Source organism: Ctenopharyngodon idella, chromosome 13 (genome assembly GCF_019924925.1).
Source record: "Ctenopharyngodon idella isolate HZGC_01 chromosome 13, HZGC01, whole genome shotgun sequence".
NCBI lineage: Eukaryota > Metazoa > Chordata > Actinopteri > Cypriniformes > Xenocyprididae > Ctenopharyngodon > Ctenopharyngodon idella.
Genome location: NC_067232.1, coordinates 30,706,224 through 30,724,798, shown reverse-complemented (window position 1 = coordinate 30,724,798; position 18,575 = coordinate 30,706,224). Strand labels below are relative to the sequence as shown.

The 18,575-nt window shown below is 37.9% G+C and overlaps 1 protein-coding gene and 1 pseudogene across 17 annotated transcripts in view; one reads left to right on the top strand and one right to left on the bottom strand.

Moving 5' to 3' along the window:
• The first annotated feature begins 61 nt into the window (after positions 1-61).
• Positions 62-649, top strand: LOC127525366 (heat shock protein 30-like; annotated as a pseudogene).
• Positions 650-1,315: 666 nt separating this feature from the next.
• Positions 1,316-18,575, bottom strand: part of nrxn1b (neurexin 1b) — a 97,663-nt gene continuing 80,403 nt past the window's right edge. For 6 of the 17 annotated variants that reach the window (XM_051917744.1, XM_051917749.1, XM_051917748.1 and 3 more), the window contains 5 exons: positions 15,718-15,889; positions 8,110-8,199; positions 6,726-7,048; positions 3,986-4,073; positions 1,316-2,687 (listed from right to left, as the gene is read on the bottom strand). In XM_051917744.1, the coding sequence (XP_051773704.1) occupies positions 2,383-2,687; positions 3,986-4,073; positions 6,726-7,048; positions 8,110-8,199; positions 15,718-15,889 (978 nt within the window). In that variant the 3' untranslated portion in view covers positions 1,316-2,382. The remainder of the gene's footprint in view (positions 2,688-3,985; positions 4,074-6,725; positions 7,049-8,109; positions 8,200-15,717; positions 15,890-18,575) is intronic. The other 11 variants (XM_051917751.1, XM_051917755.1, XM_051917753.1 and 8 more) reach the window with 3 other exon arrangements.

The following is an 18,575-nucleotide window of genomic DNA, read 5'->3' as shown; positions in this document are numbered from 1 at the left end:
GCGTCGTCAGTTCTGCCCCCAACTGGAGGAATCCGGGACCACTTGGAGAATTCAAGAACTTGCTGGTGCACGCAGAGCGACTCGCATCAGCACTCGAGTCAAACCTAAATGCCTTGCGAGTCGACAACACCAAAGATAATCAAGAACACAAAAGCCACTGAACATGTTGAGCCTGCATGGATTCCAGCCTTCCTTCGGCACATCGATGGGAACCGAGTGGACAGTGCGCAGATATGAGATCGCAGCTCTTCACAGACATGCAGCCTGGAGAAACTGCAGCACCAGATCTTTAAAGAGAGACCCAGCAGAAGGAGATCTACCCAGTCACCTGCGCAATGGAGAAAGAGGGAAGCGGCTTTGCTTTGACACTCGCGACTTTTCCCCGGAGGAGCTGTCAGTCATTCAGGTCAGCAGGAACCTGCGGGTCTGCGACAAGACCCAGAAGAAGCCAGAGAATCATGGGAAAGTCTTGTACAGAATCCTGGAGTTCAGACGGGTGTTTGATCTGCCTGAAGGAGTGAATCTTGAGGAAGTGTCCTGCTCTATAGCTGATAATGGAAAGCTCTACATACAGGCGCCAGTAAATCAGAGACCTGAAGCAGCTGAGAGGATGATTTTCACTGACTCTGAAAACTATCTGGATGCCTGATACCATGACTGCTCAGAAGACGGAGTTTCATTTTTATATAAATATTGTTCTTGTTAATTGTTTTGTAGTCTTTAAATAATATATGCAAAAGTTTTTTTTTTTTATTGATTATTATTTTTAGTGCACAAATTTACACTTCCTGTTCATGATTACATCTCTTCATAATTAAGAAATGTAAATCAGAAGCTTTTTGTAAATCTATATGAGGGGAAATAATTATAATAAAAAACTACAAAATGATCGCCTACAAAAAGAAAGAAAAAAAAGGATGTTAGTGCTAAAAGAATTTTTTTTAAATACTGTTAGTGGTAAAAATATATATTGTATATTATAAATGAATATTTAAAATGCATAAATAAATAGGTCATCAAATGGAATCCATATTAACAACATAAAAATGACAATCCCTATATTTATCCAAGACAGCACATATTTATAAATTACTTTAGGTAATATTTTATTTGCTTGATCAACTTTTCAAAACCATTTTAATACATACGTTTTGAACGTCTCAGAAATGAAATAAAATACTGTATAAAAAATACTACAGGTCTAAAAAGTCAAACAAATTTGTAACGGTTCTTGTGTTTCGTTCAAAATCAGTTTCCCTGTCTCTTGTGCTAAAAGAAGGAAACGAGACACGCAGACAGACACACAAGACAGAAACAAGTGACTGAATTTGATTTATGATTACATTTTGAGGGTGTGTATGTGCAAATAAACATGAAATTACCCCATATGTCATTGGCTGAGAAAAATTCATGTCTGTGAGTATATTGGTAGTGATTTACAGTATCTTTGGATGGATGTGTCTTTCAGAGAACCATCTAAAACATGAACATGCATGTGCACCTGCACACACAGACAAATATTACTTTTGAACAATCATTTAGAACACAATCTGTGAGTAACATGATGAAAAAACATTGTAAATAAAAAAAAATGCAAGTTTTGATCCTGTCTATAAATTCTTCTATATCTTAATGACATTTAAAGTTTTTTTGTAGTCTTTTCTGCCAAGGAGCAGATATAGTTTGCATCCTCTATGCAAAAGATTATAAAACACAAATTTGTCAGTCCAAAAAGCACACCTTTGAAACATATAGAAACATATTAAATAAAATGTTGCATCCATGTTCACTGAGATGTCCATGTTTGCCAAAGATAATGTGCGATGGCATAATCTTTTCCCTTTCACCATCCGCTGTCAAATTCATATTAGCTCTATAGGAGTTGTAAAGTAAAAACACTGAGAGACTTCTTTCCTTTCTTGATCTTTCATTCTTCAGTGATGCTTTGAGGAGTTGTTTCAGCTTTTTCATCATTGCAAAGTTCCCAGCAACACAAACGGCAAAAAAAGAAAAGAAAAAAAAAAGTCATAATTTGTCATAATTCATCAGTTGCTCTTCATTCCCCTTCTTCTTACACAAGAAACTGAGCTCATTTGGAAAATGCCAGAGTCTAGATGGATTTGGTCATCTTTCCATCACTTATGGATCATTTTTGGACATTTTCCGAACATCTTCAAGTGAGAATCTTCCTGTTCTTTCATCCATTCCAATATGCTGAAATTAAATATTGAAGAAAACATTTTCTTCGCTGCATCACTGTTTAAGATATGATGACTGTTTTTCCACAGTTTCTCAGTTTTTATGTTGCATGAGGTCTTATGTTTGACGTGTGCTAGAACTTAAAAGTGAAAGCAGGTCCTGTAAGGACCAGGAATAACAGAATCACACATAATACTCCTTGTTTTTGTTTTTCTTGCTCTTACTGACACAACTGGTACCGTCCATGGGTTTCTCCTTTACCACTGATCCATTTGACTGGGCTGAATTGCAAATGTAGTTGCGGCTCTCATCCACGTGGTACGATCCCTCGTCACGGTTGCGGTATTTGTACATGGCATAGAGAAGAATGAGGATACAAAGTGCGGCAGCGACCACGATGCCAACCACCATGCCTGTGGTACTGCTGGACTCACGGAAAACATCTGACTGACCAGGATAGCTCTTCACCACGGGGCCTGTAGGGTTAGCTGAAGAATAAAAAACACCAAGGGTCAGTTTATCTAACAGCAATATCCCCAATAACCCAACTATTACACTAACAGCTGTTTTTGAAAGAAAACAGACAAGCAAATCCCTGCCTTTGCCAATGACGAGTTTTCCATATTTGTTTAACAGCAAAATTAAATTCAGGAAAGTCTGGCGGTCTGTTGTGGTATCTTCAAGTATATATATATACAGCCTTAAAGTCAAGCACCCTCTAACTAACTCTCACTTCCCAACAAAAATAATATTGTGTGCAATGAGTTGTATCACCAAACTCTTCTTTTGGAAGTTTGCATCAACACTAACTCATTGTGCACTGCACTTCTCATTTTCCTCTTTTTAGAAAATGTCTGATGGTTTCTCTAGATAAGACTCTTATTCCTCGTCTGGGATCATGTAGAGCTCTTTGAAGCTGCACTGAAACTGACATTTGGACCTTCAACCCGTTGAACCCTAGTGAAGTCCACTATATGGAGAAAAATCCTGGAATGTTTTCCTCAAAAACCTTCATTTCTTTTTCACTGAAGAAAGAAAGACATGAACATCTTGGATGACATGGGGGTGAGTAAATTATAAGGAAATTTTCTTTCAGAAGTGAACTAATCCTTTAATAACAAAAGGTGCTTCAAACAAATATTAGTTGAGGGGTGTGAACACTTGTGCAATCAGGTTATTTAGGTATTTTTGTCCCTTGAATTTGGTATATTTCAATTTAAAACTAAATCAGGGTTTAAAAAAACTCTAAAAAATGATGTCTTGTCAAGAATGATTGGCTGCTGACACACATTACATCATCAAGCCCTTCACTAGTGGCTATTCTCTCAATACGATTTGTCTTCTTTGTCAATTTGTACAAAAAACACAATCATCCACTAAATGTGCCTTAGAGTAAATTGCCACTGGATGATACAGCATATAAACAGAAGCAAAATCAACATTCAAAATACCATGTTATAAAAGTAGAATAGAGTTAAAGTAGTGTTTGAAAGTCCTTTACAGGGGTAGCAGACATTGCTGTGTCTGAATGAAGGAGCTTTGGAGGAAGGTTCTTTAAAGAAACATGCAAATTTACAAAGCAAAATAAAAGGTTTACTGAACAGCTTGTGTTTCTGTTCCATATACCTGTACCTGCACAGTCTACAGATGCAGTGGGTCTCAATTAGACTTCAACTGATCTCATGCTTCAATTAACAGCTGTTACAAATAACAGTCACTAGATCTTGTGTAAAACATTAAATGGAGCTCAGCTTCTCGGGGACGGAATAATAAAGAGATGACTAACCTAACCCACCTGAGCTCGGCTCGCACGGGTCAATGTCCTCATCGTCGCTCGGGCACTCGGCAGATGCCACCAACAAGTCATCAGTAGTCTGGGAAACAGATGATAAAGGAAAAAGGCTGAAAAATATAAAACGAATCATTCCCTCACTGCCAGATCCAACACTACATTACACCTGCAAGCAGGTGTGGACCTCAGATCAAATTTAGCCCAGGAGTGAAAGACTGGACCTGAAATGTACTAAGACTTTGTGTCTAGCTGTGAAGGAACAACAAGGCGCCGCTCGTTCAGTGACCTAAACTGGCGGTAGGAATTAGACACTTAACAGCTTCACTTAATTGCTTATTATGAAACAAATCAGAAACCTCTGTAAAAATCAACCTTGTCCATCCCAAAAGATGGAACTGGTGCCATGCATATAAGGGTCTTTTTTATTCATTAACACAGAATTAAAGACTTACTTTTCTCATTCATAAAAGCATTTACTCAATAATTTGTACAAAGTCTTTTAGCAACAATAACAGCCTTGAATATTCTTGATAACATCTTTCTAATCAGATTTTATTCCACCACCCCCTAAATTTGACATTTGTTTTGTTTTAGAACGAACGGTCAAGTTATCCAAAGATGAAGGCTACTTTAACATGTTAATCATAAGCTAATTATATATTGCAATTTAATTATAAAATATAATGATTCAGTCGTAATGATTCATTCACTAATTACACATCTATTTTCTTTCCAACCTTTTCGTTTCCAAACCATGTGAATAATGTCTATTTGCTATTCCTCATAATGCCTGATTTCACAAGTAGATTAGATTTAAATACACTATAAATATATTATTTTACTAGATAAACATTTAATATCATTATATTTTGTATTGTAAATTGCAAAAATAATATTATTTATTATAAATTGTAAAAACACGAAACAATAATTTAAAACATTTAAAATGTAAAGTATATGGTCCATTCTACAGAATTGGTTGAAAGTCAGAGTTGGAAATGTCTTGAAAAAATGCTTTATGTATGCAAATTGTATAATATCCAAGGTACACATTTCTAGTAATTGTGCAGTTAATTCTCATATTGTTTTTTCAGAAAGTTTTGGAATATTTTCCTCTCCTCAAATTTGTTACTACTGAAACACAATAATAAATAATTTAATAAGAAGGGTTACATTGACCTATTAAGATTTTGTTTACATCTATCTTGGAAATATATTCTTTGCTATTTTTTAAAAAAAGTTTTCACAAGTAAATCAATAACAATTACAATTTTAACAATATTTCAAGGGTAATTTATTAGATTTGTTGTATTTTGAATCCAATCTTTCTTTGTAAAAGTCATAAAGTTTATCATACTGATTTCACAGTGAAGGATTCATTAGTTTGAATATACATTGAACCAAACACTATAATAACATCTTATTTGATAATTCAATATACTTTATTTTTGACAAAACATCCCATGTTTCGGTCGTGACTGCACATTTTCGGTAGTGACAGTAATGTGTTGGTAGTGACCACATCACATTACACAATTTTAACTCGCATACTAAAACACTAATGATCTGCATAATAAAACATACTAAAATACTAGTGATTTGCATAACTGTACTTAAATTTTGTTTACTTCCCCCAAATAAATGATTATATGTTCCCTTTTTTCACTACCAAAACAATGACATCACTACCGACACAGTATATGACAATTTTAGATACTTTTGAACCTAACTCAAAGATGATAATCAGCACATGGTTATCTAGTTCTAAAGAGTTGTACACAAAAAAAAAAAAAAAAAAAAAAAAAAAAAATCGAATAACACTCAAAAAACAATGATGTTACTACCGAAACTTCACCATGTTTCGGTAGTGACAATTTTAGGTACTTTTGAGTCTAGCTCAAAGATGCTAATCAGCACATGGTTAGCTAGCACAGTTCTGAACAGTTGTACACACATAAAAACTACATTTTATGGAATAACACATTAAAAAAAGTTTGCTTAATTGCAGAAAAAATGTGTTTGGTAGTGACGTTCCTTAAAGTGACACACAGATTTTCAGACTTTTGAACACATTTAACTCAAAATGATGGACCTATCTACTCTGAAAGAGAGGCTATGAGAGGGAGGAACACAGGAATATTTCCTGATCAGAAATGTAGAAGTGTGTTAAAAACAGTCTCAGCCAATGGACTAAAACACACACTGTTTCGGTAGTGACATGAAAATGCGGGACACGTTTTTTCAAGTTTCATGATTTAAAAATAGAAATATAAAATAAATATATTTTTTAACTTCACTTTAAAAAAAAAAAAAAAAAAAAAAAAAAAAAATCTAAATATATTTTTAAAAACAGCAATGGGAAAAATTGCAAAAAATATTTTAATATCATTTTCACAAGTTGAAAATTAGGGGTTAGGGTCCAGGACAGCCACCCCCCAACTGAAAGTACCCAATAAATGATGATTTCATATATATTAATCTTACTGATATTTTAAATATTATTGTGGGATTCAATAGATAATAGAAAGATCTTAGTAAACATCTCAAATTTGAATACTTAAATGCTTTTAAATGTGTTTTTTTGGTTGTGGGACAGCAGTTTACACCAATTCTGTAGAATGGCCCATATAATCAGTGTCACCGAGTCCAGTGAAATCCTGATGGGACGGGTAGAACAAATAAATGGGAAGGAAAGGATGGAGGTCAGCTAGGGGAAGGAGTAGAGTTTTCTGACCTGCTGGGGTTCTCCTGGTGTGGTGTGTTTCATCTGGTGCTTGGAGGTGGTTGTGGTGATGATCTCCATAACTGAGGTAGAGGTCTCAGAGCGATGGACCGTAGCACTGGACTGTGGCGTTATGGAGGAAGATTGCGCCTCCCCAACCAGCCTCACGCTGCCTTCGATGCGAATGTTGGGATCTCCTTCCACAGCCATGTTAAAAACTTTCAATCCATTGTAATAGAAACCAGACATTTGGCCCTGGAAGGCACGGCTGTGGTCTCTTTCCCAACCGCCGATCTGGATGGTCATCTGGCTGTTGAAGATTGTGAGCTGGCGGCCTGCGGGAGAACAAAGTTACTGCGATACAACAAAACTTAGTGCAGATTGAAGAGACAAACAATGGCGTGATGGAAAATAATCACGCCTGAGGAAAAGACGGATTATTCAGGTATTGGCCAATGTTTTTATCATCGCCGGTATGAAGGGGTGCTTATGAAACACAGAACAAAACATTGGTAATGCATTTAAGAAGTGGTAATTTGCTAAAAGGCTCTTTAATAAATATAATCTGTGAACTGTTGGTTTAGTTCCTAGTGATATTTTGTAAAGCTCAGTACTGTACAGATTCAGCTCTCAGAAATCCTAGAGAAAAATTATTTATTAGCTTCTGTCATCATGGAGATGAAAATATATCCATGGCAGATGTTTTCAGCTAACAGTCAATCTGAAGGCAACTTGTTGACATTATAATCTTAAAAATGACTGATTTTAATCTTGTTGTGTAGCTGTGCGAACACAATAGTAATATTTACAGATAAACCATTAACAACTATGTCTGCCTTTTAGCAAGAGGAGTTGGATTGGATGCAAAGGTATGATCATGAAACAGAAGAAGAATGAAGAATAATTCAATTAAAATCAACAAGGACAAAACAACAACAGTGGCACATTTCATATAAAAGATCAAATGATTATACATGCACATCAAAATTATTTTATTTCAATGGATATTTTGTCATTTTCTTAACTGCATGTAAAATTTTGTTAAAGGGACTCATGCTAATTCATATTTTATAATTATTATCTAAATACTATCTATTTATTTTTTATTACTAAATATTATCTAATTACTGTGCCTGTCTATTTATTCATCATGACGAAAAATCACAAATGTGTACACATATACACATGCTACAATTAAAAAATATAGTTATACAATCAAAAGAGTCCCTTTAACCGAAAGTTATGACATTAACTAGTTAATACAGATTAATACATTAATACAGTGTCCAATTATTGCAAGTTACATTTATCTATTTAAATTGCTTTAATTTAATGTTTAAATGAATGGTTTATTTTACAAACAAAATACGACTTTAAGTTTTATCAGTGTTTTTACCTTTGTCGAGTAGCCATTCGTCAACTACTCGACCGAGTCGATATGGAATTCGCTGTCTAGCGATCGCCAGCCGTTCGCTATCAATGTTTCCTTTAAAGTTTAAAGAGACATTTCATTGGTTACAATCCAAGTTCAAGGGTTAATTTAAAACTTATTATTCGAGATGTTCAAATAAAAAGATTTTAAATCTTAAGTTTAAAGTTGAGATATTATATTTTACACTCAATTTTAGTTTATATACTGTGTATTTATACAGTTGACTGCATGTTTGTTTATAAACCCCATGCAGAATTTATACAAACATAAGAGATATACATTAAGATCTTATTTTTTATTTAGTATTGCCCTTCAGAAGCTGCATAAGATATTTTCATGTTTTCTACAAGACAAAATAATTACAATTTACACCAATCATCCTGTTTGCAAAAGTTTACCTCGGCTCCTAATGTAGCATTGTTGCCTTCCTCTTCATCAATTAATGTTTGCACATTTTTTATAAGCTGAGACCCTCAACTGTCCTTAATCATTGAGAAAGCCACACACTATAATAAAAACCAAGGGGGTGAAAACTTTTGAACAGGATAATGTGTGTAAATTCAGTTATTTTGTCATACGATACACAGTATATGTAAATATATGATGTATGAAACAGCTTAATCGGGGCAGTACTACATAAAAAAATGCAGATTTATATACTCTCTATTTTTTTTTTTTTTTAATGATAAACAACTACTGTACATACACACACTGTTTACATTAATGTTATACATTATAACACCTAAAGATTAATTTGCAGCATGTGAAAATAGGTTAGTGAAACATACCAATACGCACAATTAAATGTTGCATTCCAACATGAAATTGTGTATGTGTTTTATTTCTTCATTCTGTTTTCTCTTTTACTTTAAGTTAATCTTTTTTTGCACTTTTTTTAAAAAATGTATTATACCCTACATACGCTAACGTTTATTTTAGTGATCATTATTTTAACAAATTAACAGATTCCCATTACCATCTTTCGAACACAAAAAGTCACTTTATGCTACTAACGCTGCAAAATATCAGAGACCATCAAGAATAGTAGTACTCTTTCACTGGTTCACTTGACGGTGTGTCTGTAGCTGACACTATGACCCAAGAGCATCTGAAGCCGGTCTGATTGCCTGAAGCCCGTATAGCAGGAGTCGCAGCCTTTATGGCACATAGGGATGATCACTGGTGTGCGACTGGATGGTTTGTCAGTTATAATCTCACACTTTAATAGTTTTTATAGCTCCCAACTTATTAAAACAAGCTGACTATGAGGAATGATTACCTCAAAATGTATGCAAGTTTGAAGGACTTTATTTCAATGAAATACATACACCTCTTTAGCTATTGTCACGTGTCAGTGATTATCCCTCCGCAAGCCAATGTTGGCAGATTTCTCTTCTTCGGGAAGACGGTTTATCTGTCCGTGCTTTATTTGGGTTAAATCATTGGATTCATTGTGTTTCAGTGACCCACATCAAGTGGAATTATTATTATTTAGGGTGGAATATGATGGCTTTTTGGAAGTGTTCTTACGAGTGAGGACACGCATGGTAAGTTTAGCATGTACAAGCTGCACTTGAATGGACTCATTGAACCGTCCACAAGAATCATCTTCTTTTCAAAGGAAGAAGGGCAATCAGCTGTCCCGTCGCTCTACTTCTGCCTTTGACAAAGTGCCGCACGAGCTAGAGTTTTGGGGATCCGATGTTAAACTTGAGGCTTTGGAAAGTGAGCAGACTGTCTCTTCTTCTCTCTCACTCTCCCCTTTCTTTTAACTTATACAGTATCTGTCTCTGTTTGCTACTGCTGTGACTGATTTGCTAATGGGCTACCAAACATTTGGGTCACTCGATTGCTTCATGTCAGTTCCGCTGCATGCCATGTTTCAGATGACAACAGTAAAACGGTGAATTTTGGATACACTCATGCTCTATGCAATTATGCACTTGGAGCACGATCACATCATGATTACAACAGGACGTGCCCCATGGTGTTGAATTAGGCTATTCATTGTACCATTTCGGGTCGAGCTAATGTCCCAAACGAAGAATCATGCCAGACCTTTTAAGCGGATCTGCCTCGCTTTCCTTGGGATTCTGCTTTGTCAGTTCTGCTGCGTTCTGTGTTTCAGACTACAATAGCTTATCTGTGGGTTTTTGAAGAACAGTCTTCTCACACGTGCACTGCACAATAATGCCCTTGGAGCACAGGAGTTGTACACAACCGTAATGTCAGGGTTATGACAAAGTGTGCCCCCATGGTGCATGCTGGGCCCCTTATATTGAGTTAGATGACGCAGGTGTTAGGAATTAGGAACAGTTAAAAAATGTGTACTAATGGTGTGACTTCAAGAACAGGAGAAATGAGTAGGCTATTATCTGAATAACTGCTCTAGATAGTGATGAAAACAGACCAGAATAGCATGAAGAATAGCATCCAGTCTATAGAATCGAATAAATGTGTGCGGAGAAAACCAGCTGACTGCTGTGCAAATTTCTTGCATAGAAATGCCTCTAAATAGTGCCCAGGATGTGGCCATATCTCTAGTAGAATGAGCTCGCAGTCCTCCTGGGGGCTCTATATTCATGTTATTGTAACATAACACAACAGCCTACAACACTTAGTGGGAAAGGCATTGACGGGTTTCCCTTGTTAGAGTCGGCCCAAGAGACAAATAGCTGGTTGCTCTTACGAAGTGTCGGGTTCTTTGTACATATGTACGCAGAGTACGAACCAGACATATACAGTGTAACCACAAATCCTCTGGAGATAAAGATGGTGGATGAAAAGCTAGCAGATCCACTGATGGAACTGAACCAGCGTGATCACATATTTTAGGCACAAAGTCTGGGTTAGTTCTAAAATTTACTTTTTGAGTGAACTGATAAAGCATGCAGTTCACCCACCCTTTTTGCTATAGTGAGAGCAAGTAGCAGAGCTGTCTTTAAAGAAAGCAGCTTTAAGGCAATGTTATCAGAGAGTGTGTTCAGGACAACAGACAAATCCCAAGGCGGGACGGGGCTCTTTTGATACTGGTTGTAGCCGTTTGTGCTTCTCTCAAAAATGGACAGATGAGAGGGTGTCAGCCAAAAGCACTCGAGTCAAGACCTATATGACATGCTGAAAAGGCTGTGCGCTTATCCAGGAAGCATAGCACATTCGAAACCGAACACAAGTATTGGATGATGTTGCTATCTACGCACCATTCTTTAACCCATTCGCAATCACTTTCGGAGGTAATCCAGCCACATTCAGATTCAACCTCTCACAGGCCAGGCCCAGAGAGCCAGTTTCTGAGGGGAGGGGTGGAATATTTCTCCTTGCTTGTGAAAGGAGATCCTTGTGTGCTGGTAACGGCCATGGCTGGTCGTAGAGCAGTTGCACAATCTTTGCAACCCCCAGTCTCCCCGGCCAGTATGGTGTGATCAGAATCATTATACGTCTACATTCTCAAACCCTCCATAATGTCTGCTTGATTAGGCTCAACTGAGGTATCGCACAAAGTAACAAGTCTGGCCACTGGTGGGCTAGAGCATCCACACCTAATGGTGCATCGTCACCTGTCAGAGAGAAAAAACAGGGATATTACACATTTTCGTGCGATGCGAAGAGATCTACGGCAGCCTGACGGAATCTCTGAGGATCACTGGGGGTGGAGTCTCCATTCCCCATACAGAGGATCCCCTCTGGACAGTAGATCCGCTCCCCTGTTCATTATTCCTGGATCATGCATAACATGCAATGACAGGAGGTTCCTGCTCCTCCACATAATTAGTTTCTTTGCTAACATGTGAAGCTTGTGAGAACGTACTCTCAACTGCCGATTTATGTAGGCTCACCATTGTATTGTCCATCCTGACCAAATATATGATGAATCCTGAGAAAATGGACAAAATGTCTCAGAGCTAAAAACACTTTCAGCAGGTCTAGAAAATTGATGTACTTCTCTCTCAGTGCAGGAGACCAAACTCCTCTCACTGTTCTGCCCGCGAACACTGCTCCCCAGCCCATGAGAGATGCGTCTGTCATCACCACTTTTCTCAACAAAACAGGACCCAGAGAGCAACCTGTCCTGAGAAAAACGGGGCTCTGCAATGACGGAGAGCGCTCATGCATCCTGGTGAGACACGCACTCTGTGGCTGAGACGGCTCTTGAGGCGAATGCCCTGTGGCACTGTCCATTTCTGAAATCCCCTCATCCGCAATAGTCCCAGGGGAACCACTGACAATGTTGAAGCCAACAGACCGAGTAACTGATGACACATCTTAAGAGAGACTGATCTCCCTTGTTGAAAAAGAGAGAGGCAGCTGTGAAATGTTTTGATGTGTTCCTCTGATAGGAAAGCTCGAAACATCACTGAATTCAACCTGAGACCCAGGTAGACTATCTCCTGTGAAGGAGTCAGACAACACTTTGTCTGGTTTAATTTGAAACCTAATCTCTCCATTGGAATTACTCTTATCACTACTTTTCTCATTAAGGAGGATATTTCTTCCTCCAAAGCCTGAGCTGATTCCCCTTGGGCTACTGATATTACCACTCCATTCAAAACAGGGGGCTTTACAGCAAATTGAAGTCTGTATCCACTGTCTATAGTGGTTAAAACCCAGGAATGAACTGCACGAGTGTGCCAGTTCACTGCCTAAGCAGCAAGCAGGCTCTTCCCGTCTTCGCTCACTAGTGGTGGAGAAGGGGAAATACAGCTCCAGTACAGGACTCACATTCTTTTTGTTTGTGATTGTTTTAGTGTTTTGTGATCTTTTTCTTCTTTTATCCCACTCTGCACCCTCAGCCCTTGGCCTGGATGCATCAGAGAAAACTTTTTTTGGGATGCTTGTGTACTTTCGACTTTCCTCCCTCAGAACAAACCTCGTAGGTGGAGGGGGAGATAACTTTTTGGGGGGCACCTGAAGAACATGGGCCAAACTCCTGCATACACTGAACTTTGGACTGTCTACATGAATAATTTTCACATTTAAATTCCTTCTATTTTCCCCACGAGAGGGAGAGAGGAATCGTTCTGAAGGGATGGGACAGAGAAACCCTGAGTCCTTACTCCAAACCCTTCCTAATGCCAAACGGATGTCTCTAGGTCGACCGCCTCTTCTTGTTTCCCTGGGGGGTAGTCGACCGGTGTTTCTGACCATGAAAGACTGTTTTGGTTTTACAACACAGGGCTTTGACTGTGGTGCCACCTTTCCCGACTGTTGTAGTGGAGTGGGATGGGTAGGCTTATAATCCAAATGTCCCCCTTTTCCTGAGGGTCTGAAATTCGGCCAGCTTTCTGGGGAGACAGACCTTGAATGCCTCTCCTTCCTTTTTCTGCAGGTGGCCAAACATGGCCTTTGGCTCAATGGGGGAATTCAAATACTCCACCTTTTCTTTGTCAGAGAGTCCTGACAAACTCAGCCACAGCAATCTCTCTCACACAACTGCTAAGTCCATAATCTGTCCGCAACTTTGAACTGCTCCGTGAGACATGCACAGGTTTAAATCTGCAATTAAACATTTCTCCTCCCTGATCACAGGGTTGGGTGATCCTGAGTCTAGTTGACGACCCATCTTCTCTAGTCAGCTTGATAGGCTGTAAGGAGGGACATCGCGTTCAAAGCATGAACAGCTAATGCCGAAGATTTATAAATCGTTTGAAAAACAGAGGTGGTGAAGTACTCTCTTTCCCTTGACAGCGAGGCTTCGGTTGAATAGAGAGCTGCCCTGTGGCCCGGGTGCAAGTAGTTCGCCACAGATGTTTCCACAGTGAGAGGATCCGTCATCCCTAAATCCTGCATTCCCTGAACATCCAGCCTCAAGAAGCCCTTGACGGGCACTCAATGGGAAATAGGCTTGTCCCAAAACCTCTACATTTCAGCCACACAGGCTGGGACAGCTTGAACTGATCTCTTTCAGATCCTTTTTCTGCTGGTTGGGATGGCCAGTCGATTGACAGGTTGACAGACTGAGTAGATCCGTGTCCATCTGTACAGGGGAGGGTGAGCTCTTAATAATTAAATATGACACTACCCTGACTAAGGCCTATGAATCAAGTACTGTGATGTTATAAATTTCGTGTAAATATAATGTAAGTGTAGGATATTTATGATTGCTAAACACATCTTGGTGCATTAACAGAATTCAACTGTGCAGTCACTATGGGGCAGTCGTGGACTAATGGTTAAAGAGTTAGACTTGTAACCAGAAGGTTGCGGGTTTGATTCTCAATACTTGCAGAAAATGTAAGTGGGGGGAGTGACTGAACACATGGGAGTCTCTTCTACCCTCAATACCCAAGGTATTGAGCAAGGCACCTAACCTCCAATCGCTCCCTGCTGCTCCGGGTGTGTGTGTCCATGGTTTGCATGGTTTTACTAACTGCTCCTAATATGGATGGGTTAAATGCAGAGGATAAATTCTGAGTATAGGTTACCATACTTGGCCTTCACATCACGTCATGTCAATAATGAATGTGTACAGTATATGAGCTATAGTGGTATACAGTATAATGTGAACAGTGGTGAGCAGAATACTGAAAATATGTACTCAAGAAAGGTATTGTTACTGTTTACTCAAGTAGATTATGTACACCAGTACTAAACTAATGGTGGCATAAATGCATTTATACAACAATTACAATTGCATAAATTATGTTTTAAATGTTTTAAATATAAAATTATGAAAATATTTCTCAAGCTAAATTTAAAAATGGTTCTACATTAATATTAAAATATTAATATTAATGAATACATAATTTAAGTTAGGATTAATTTATTTCTAACCATGTGTTCAAGGCTATAACTCTAGGTCCTTATGTGAATTTGATGCTGGCTTTAAATTTAATTTTGAAAATTTAATTTCCAATAAACAGTTGTTTACTAAAATAATGTTAACAGTAGGATTGACAATTCAAGAGAACACAAAGTAAAAGTTGGCAACAGCTTGTCATTTTTTAAGTGATTATTTAGACATATCTTGCTAACACAAAAGCCATCTGTATTGTATAATGACCCATAAAATTCCCTGAATATTCACATAACATTCCCTGAATATGTATTGATTTTTTACTGTACCTAAACAGCTGTGTAAAGGCAGACTTAGTTTGACTTGTTAAAAGTAAGTGATACTTGAAATTCGTCATTGAAGCTTAATTAAAGATATTTTGCTCATTACACCAGTTATGCAACACAAACATACTGCTGACACAACATCTTTAGAAATAAACAAACAAACAAACAAACAAACAAACAAAAAACACCATCTAATATATAGATATGGGACTGATTAAGTCCATCTTTCCATTTCATTTTGAGCATTATAAGTTAACTGAATGACAATTCCAAAATATTAGTGCTGAATTCAACATCTCTAAACAGTCCTGGTGTCAAAACATTCTAGCTTGTTAAATGGCAAAAATTACCTAATGAGCATTCGCCCAATTAACTAAGAGGTGAAAAAAATTCTGATTTTATGTTCAGAAAAGATGGAATTCAATGTAAACACAAACTTGAAGTATTTACAAACTAATAATCATCCAGTGAATCTTGTCGGCTCAGGCAGGTGTTGTTGAGGTGTGTTCTCACCTGTGGGGTATCGCTCAATAACAGGCAGATCGTCCACCTGCAGTGTGGCATTGCCGCCACTCCTCGTAAACTTCACTATGTGGTACTTTCCATCATTTACAAACTTTGATTTCTCCTCGATGTTGATGTCATCTGTGCCCACATTAAATATAGCTGTAACGTAGCCTTTTACCTGGAGAAAAACAAAGAGAAACAGGTTTTTGCATTAGTGACATTATAATATATGCCCTCTATTATATAACTAATGATTGGAGCAAGTCTGGAATATTTGTTTGAAATTAACAATCAATATACAAAATGAAATCATTTTAATCACATGCTAATAATATACAATTAATTGCATTGATTACTCATAAAATGTGGTCTGATCCTCATCAAGTCACAGTTATAGACGAACACAATCTGACTGACACAAAAGCAAGAGATATTGACAGTGCATGCTGGAAAAGCATGTGAACTGAATTTAGAAACTTGTAGATCCTTTGGCATCAACAAGCTCTACCAAATGTTTCCTGTAGCTGCACTTGCACAGCAATGCAGATGAATTTTGGATCATTCCTCCCTATAAATCAACATTTCAGGGTTGTCTCGATTGCACAGCACTCTTCAGGTTATGCCACAGCATCTCAATGGGGTTAAGGCCAGGGCTTTTAATTGGCAATTCCAGAATATTAACCTTCTTCTTTTTAAGCCATTATTTTGTGCGCTTTGGATCATCGTGTTGTTGCATCACCCAGCCTCTGTTAAGCTTAAGGTCAAGCACTGCCCTGGGGCCGTTTGCACCAGCTGGATGTAAAAATAAGTTGGGTGTAAGTCCTGCATTGGGCTTAGCTACATCCAGACTTAAAATAAATATTTACACCCGTTACACCATCTAAACTACAGCTTTAGCTCAGCTTAGGCGATGTGCAATGAGAGACAATGCTGCCTCCAACCTTCCTGTCAGTAAAGAATTTCATAATACTACTATAATCACCTTCAGATTAGACTACATCTTATTTCATCCAGTCACTGAAGGGCACTTCAATGGCTATGCTTACATTTGCTGCTCAGTTATTATCAATGATTACTGCTGCTTATAATTAAGAATTATGGATGCAATTGTGCTCTTGGGAACCTTTAATGCAACAGATTTGTTTGTAGTCATCCCCAGATCTGTGCCTCCACACAATCCGGTCTCCGCGGGCCGTTTCTTTGACCTCATGGCTTGGTTGGTTCATTATATAGACAAACCAAATCCAATCAATTGAATTTGCAGCAAATGGACTCCAGTAAATGTGTGGAAACATCTCAAAGATGATTGAGAGAAATGGGGTGTACCTGAGCTACATTTCACAAGTGTCACAGCAATAATTATGCAATGTGATGTTTCCAGGAACCACATTTCATTTTAATTACATTCACTCCATCTTTACCTCAGAAACTGAGTTTCATTGATATGGAGCAATCTGTTTTCTCTCACTAAAGATCTCTCACTCAAGATCAGCCAGATATCGTGCTTTTTTTGTGTGTGTAAAAAGCAACAAACGGGTAATGTTTCAATAAAGCATGGAATACTTTATGAATACTTTATACAGTGGAATGATAACTGAGGGGAAAGTTGGATAGTATGGAGAGAACATGAAGCATGTTTTATTTTGACAGAAAGTGGGTTTATTTGAATGTATGTGTGAGTGTGTGTGTGTGTGTCTGTGTTAGAGTGCGTGTGTGAGTGTGTGTGTGTGTGTGTTTGTGTGTGCTTGTGTGTGCGTGTGTGTGTGTGTGTGCTTGTTTTCATGATTTATGAGGACACATATTTGTATAATGACATGGGTATTACACTGGTATTACGACGTAAATGTTTTATGAGGACATTTCATGAGTCCTCATATTTAAAATAGCTTTAAAAACATACTAAACAATGATTTATTAAAAATTTAAAAATGCAGACAGTTTTCTGTGATGGGTAGGTTTAGAGGTAGTGTAGGGGAGAGAATGTACAGTTTGTACAGTATAAAAACCATTACGCCTATGGAATGTCCTCAGTAAGATAGCAAAACAAACCTGTGTGTGTGTATATACGTGTATATATATATATATATGTGTGTGTGTGTGTGTGTGTGTGTGTGTGTTTGTGGTTCAGGGTATGCCCTGCGTTATGAGGACAAAATGTCATGTTTTGGTCCCCATGAGAAAACATCTTATAAATCATACTAAATGATGTTTTTTGAAAATGTAAAAATGCAGAAAGTTTTCTGTGATGACTAGGTTTAGGGTTAGGGGATAGAATATACAGTTTGTACAATATAAAAATCATTATGTCGAAGGAAAGCCCCCATAAAACATGGAAACCCAATTTTTGACCTTGTGGGGACATTCCCTAGTCCCTATGGGTGTTATTTTTAAACATGCATGTGAGCGTACCTGAGAATTAATTTGATCCAGCGAGACTGTTGGAATTTTGCAGTAATACCTAGTGAACTCTTATGATACAAGTTTATTCTTTAGGATACAGAGTGTAAACCATACAGGTGTAAACCACTGATACAACATCTAAAAGCAATTTTGAGAACAGACTTGCACGGTTACTATGGAAACAGCAGTGACAGTGATGAGAGGAACGAGATGCTCTAACAGTGAAGCACACTCACCCCTCAAAAACACATCACACACACACGTTTAATAATGTCGCCTGTATGTATGATGGCATCATCGCTGTATCTTGCGAGCCCAGAGTAAACTCGTTGTCACGAGGGGGTCGAACGAGGCAGAATCGCGTGCCAGAGTCGCAGTGCTGCTTTGGGAGCTTGGGTCTATGTGCGTGTCTACGACAAGCACAGCAGCAGGTCTAATCTGGGTGTGTAATGTGATCTGTGTAA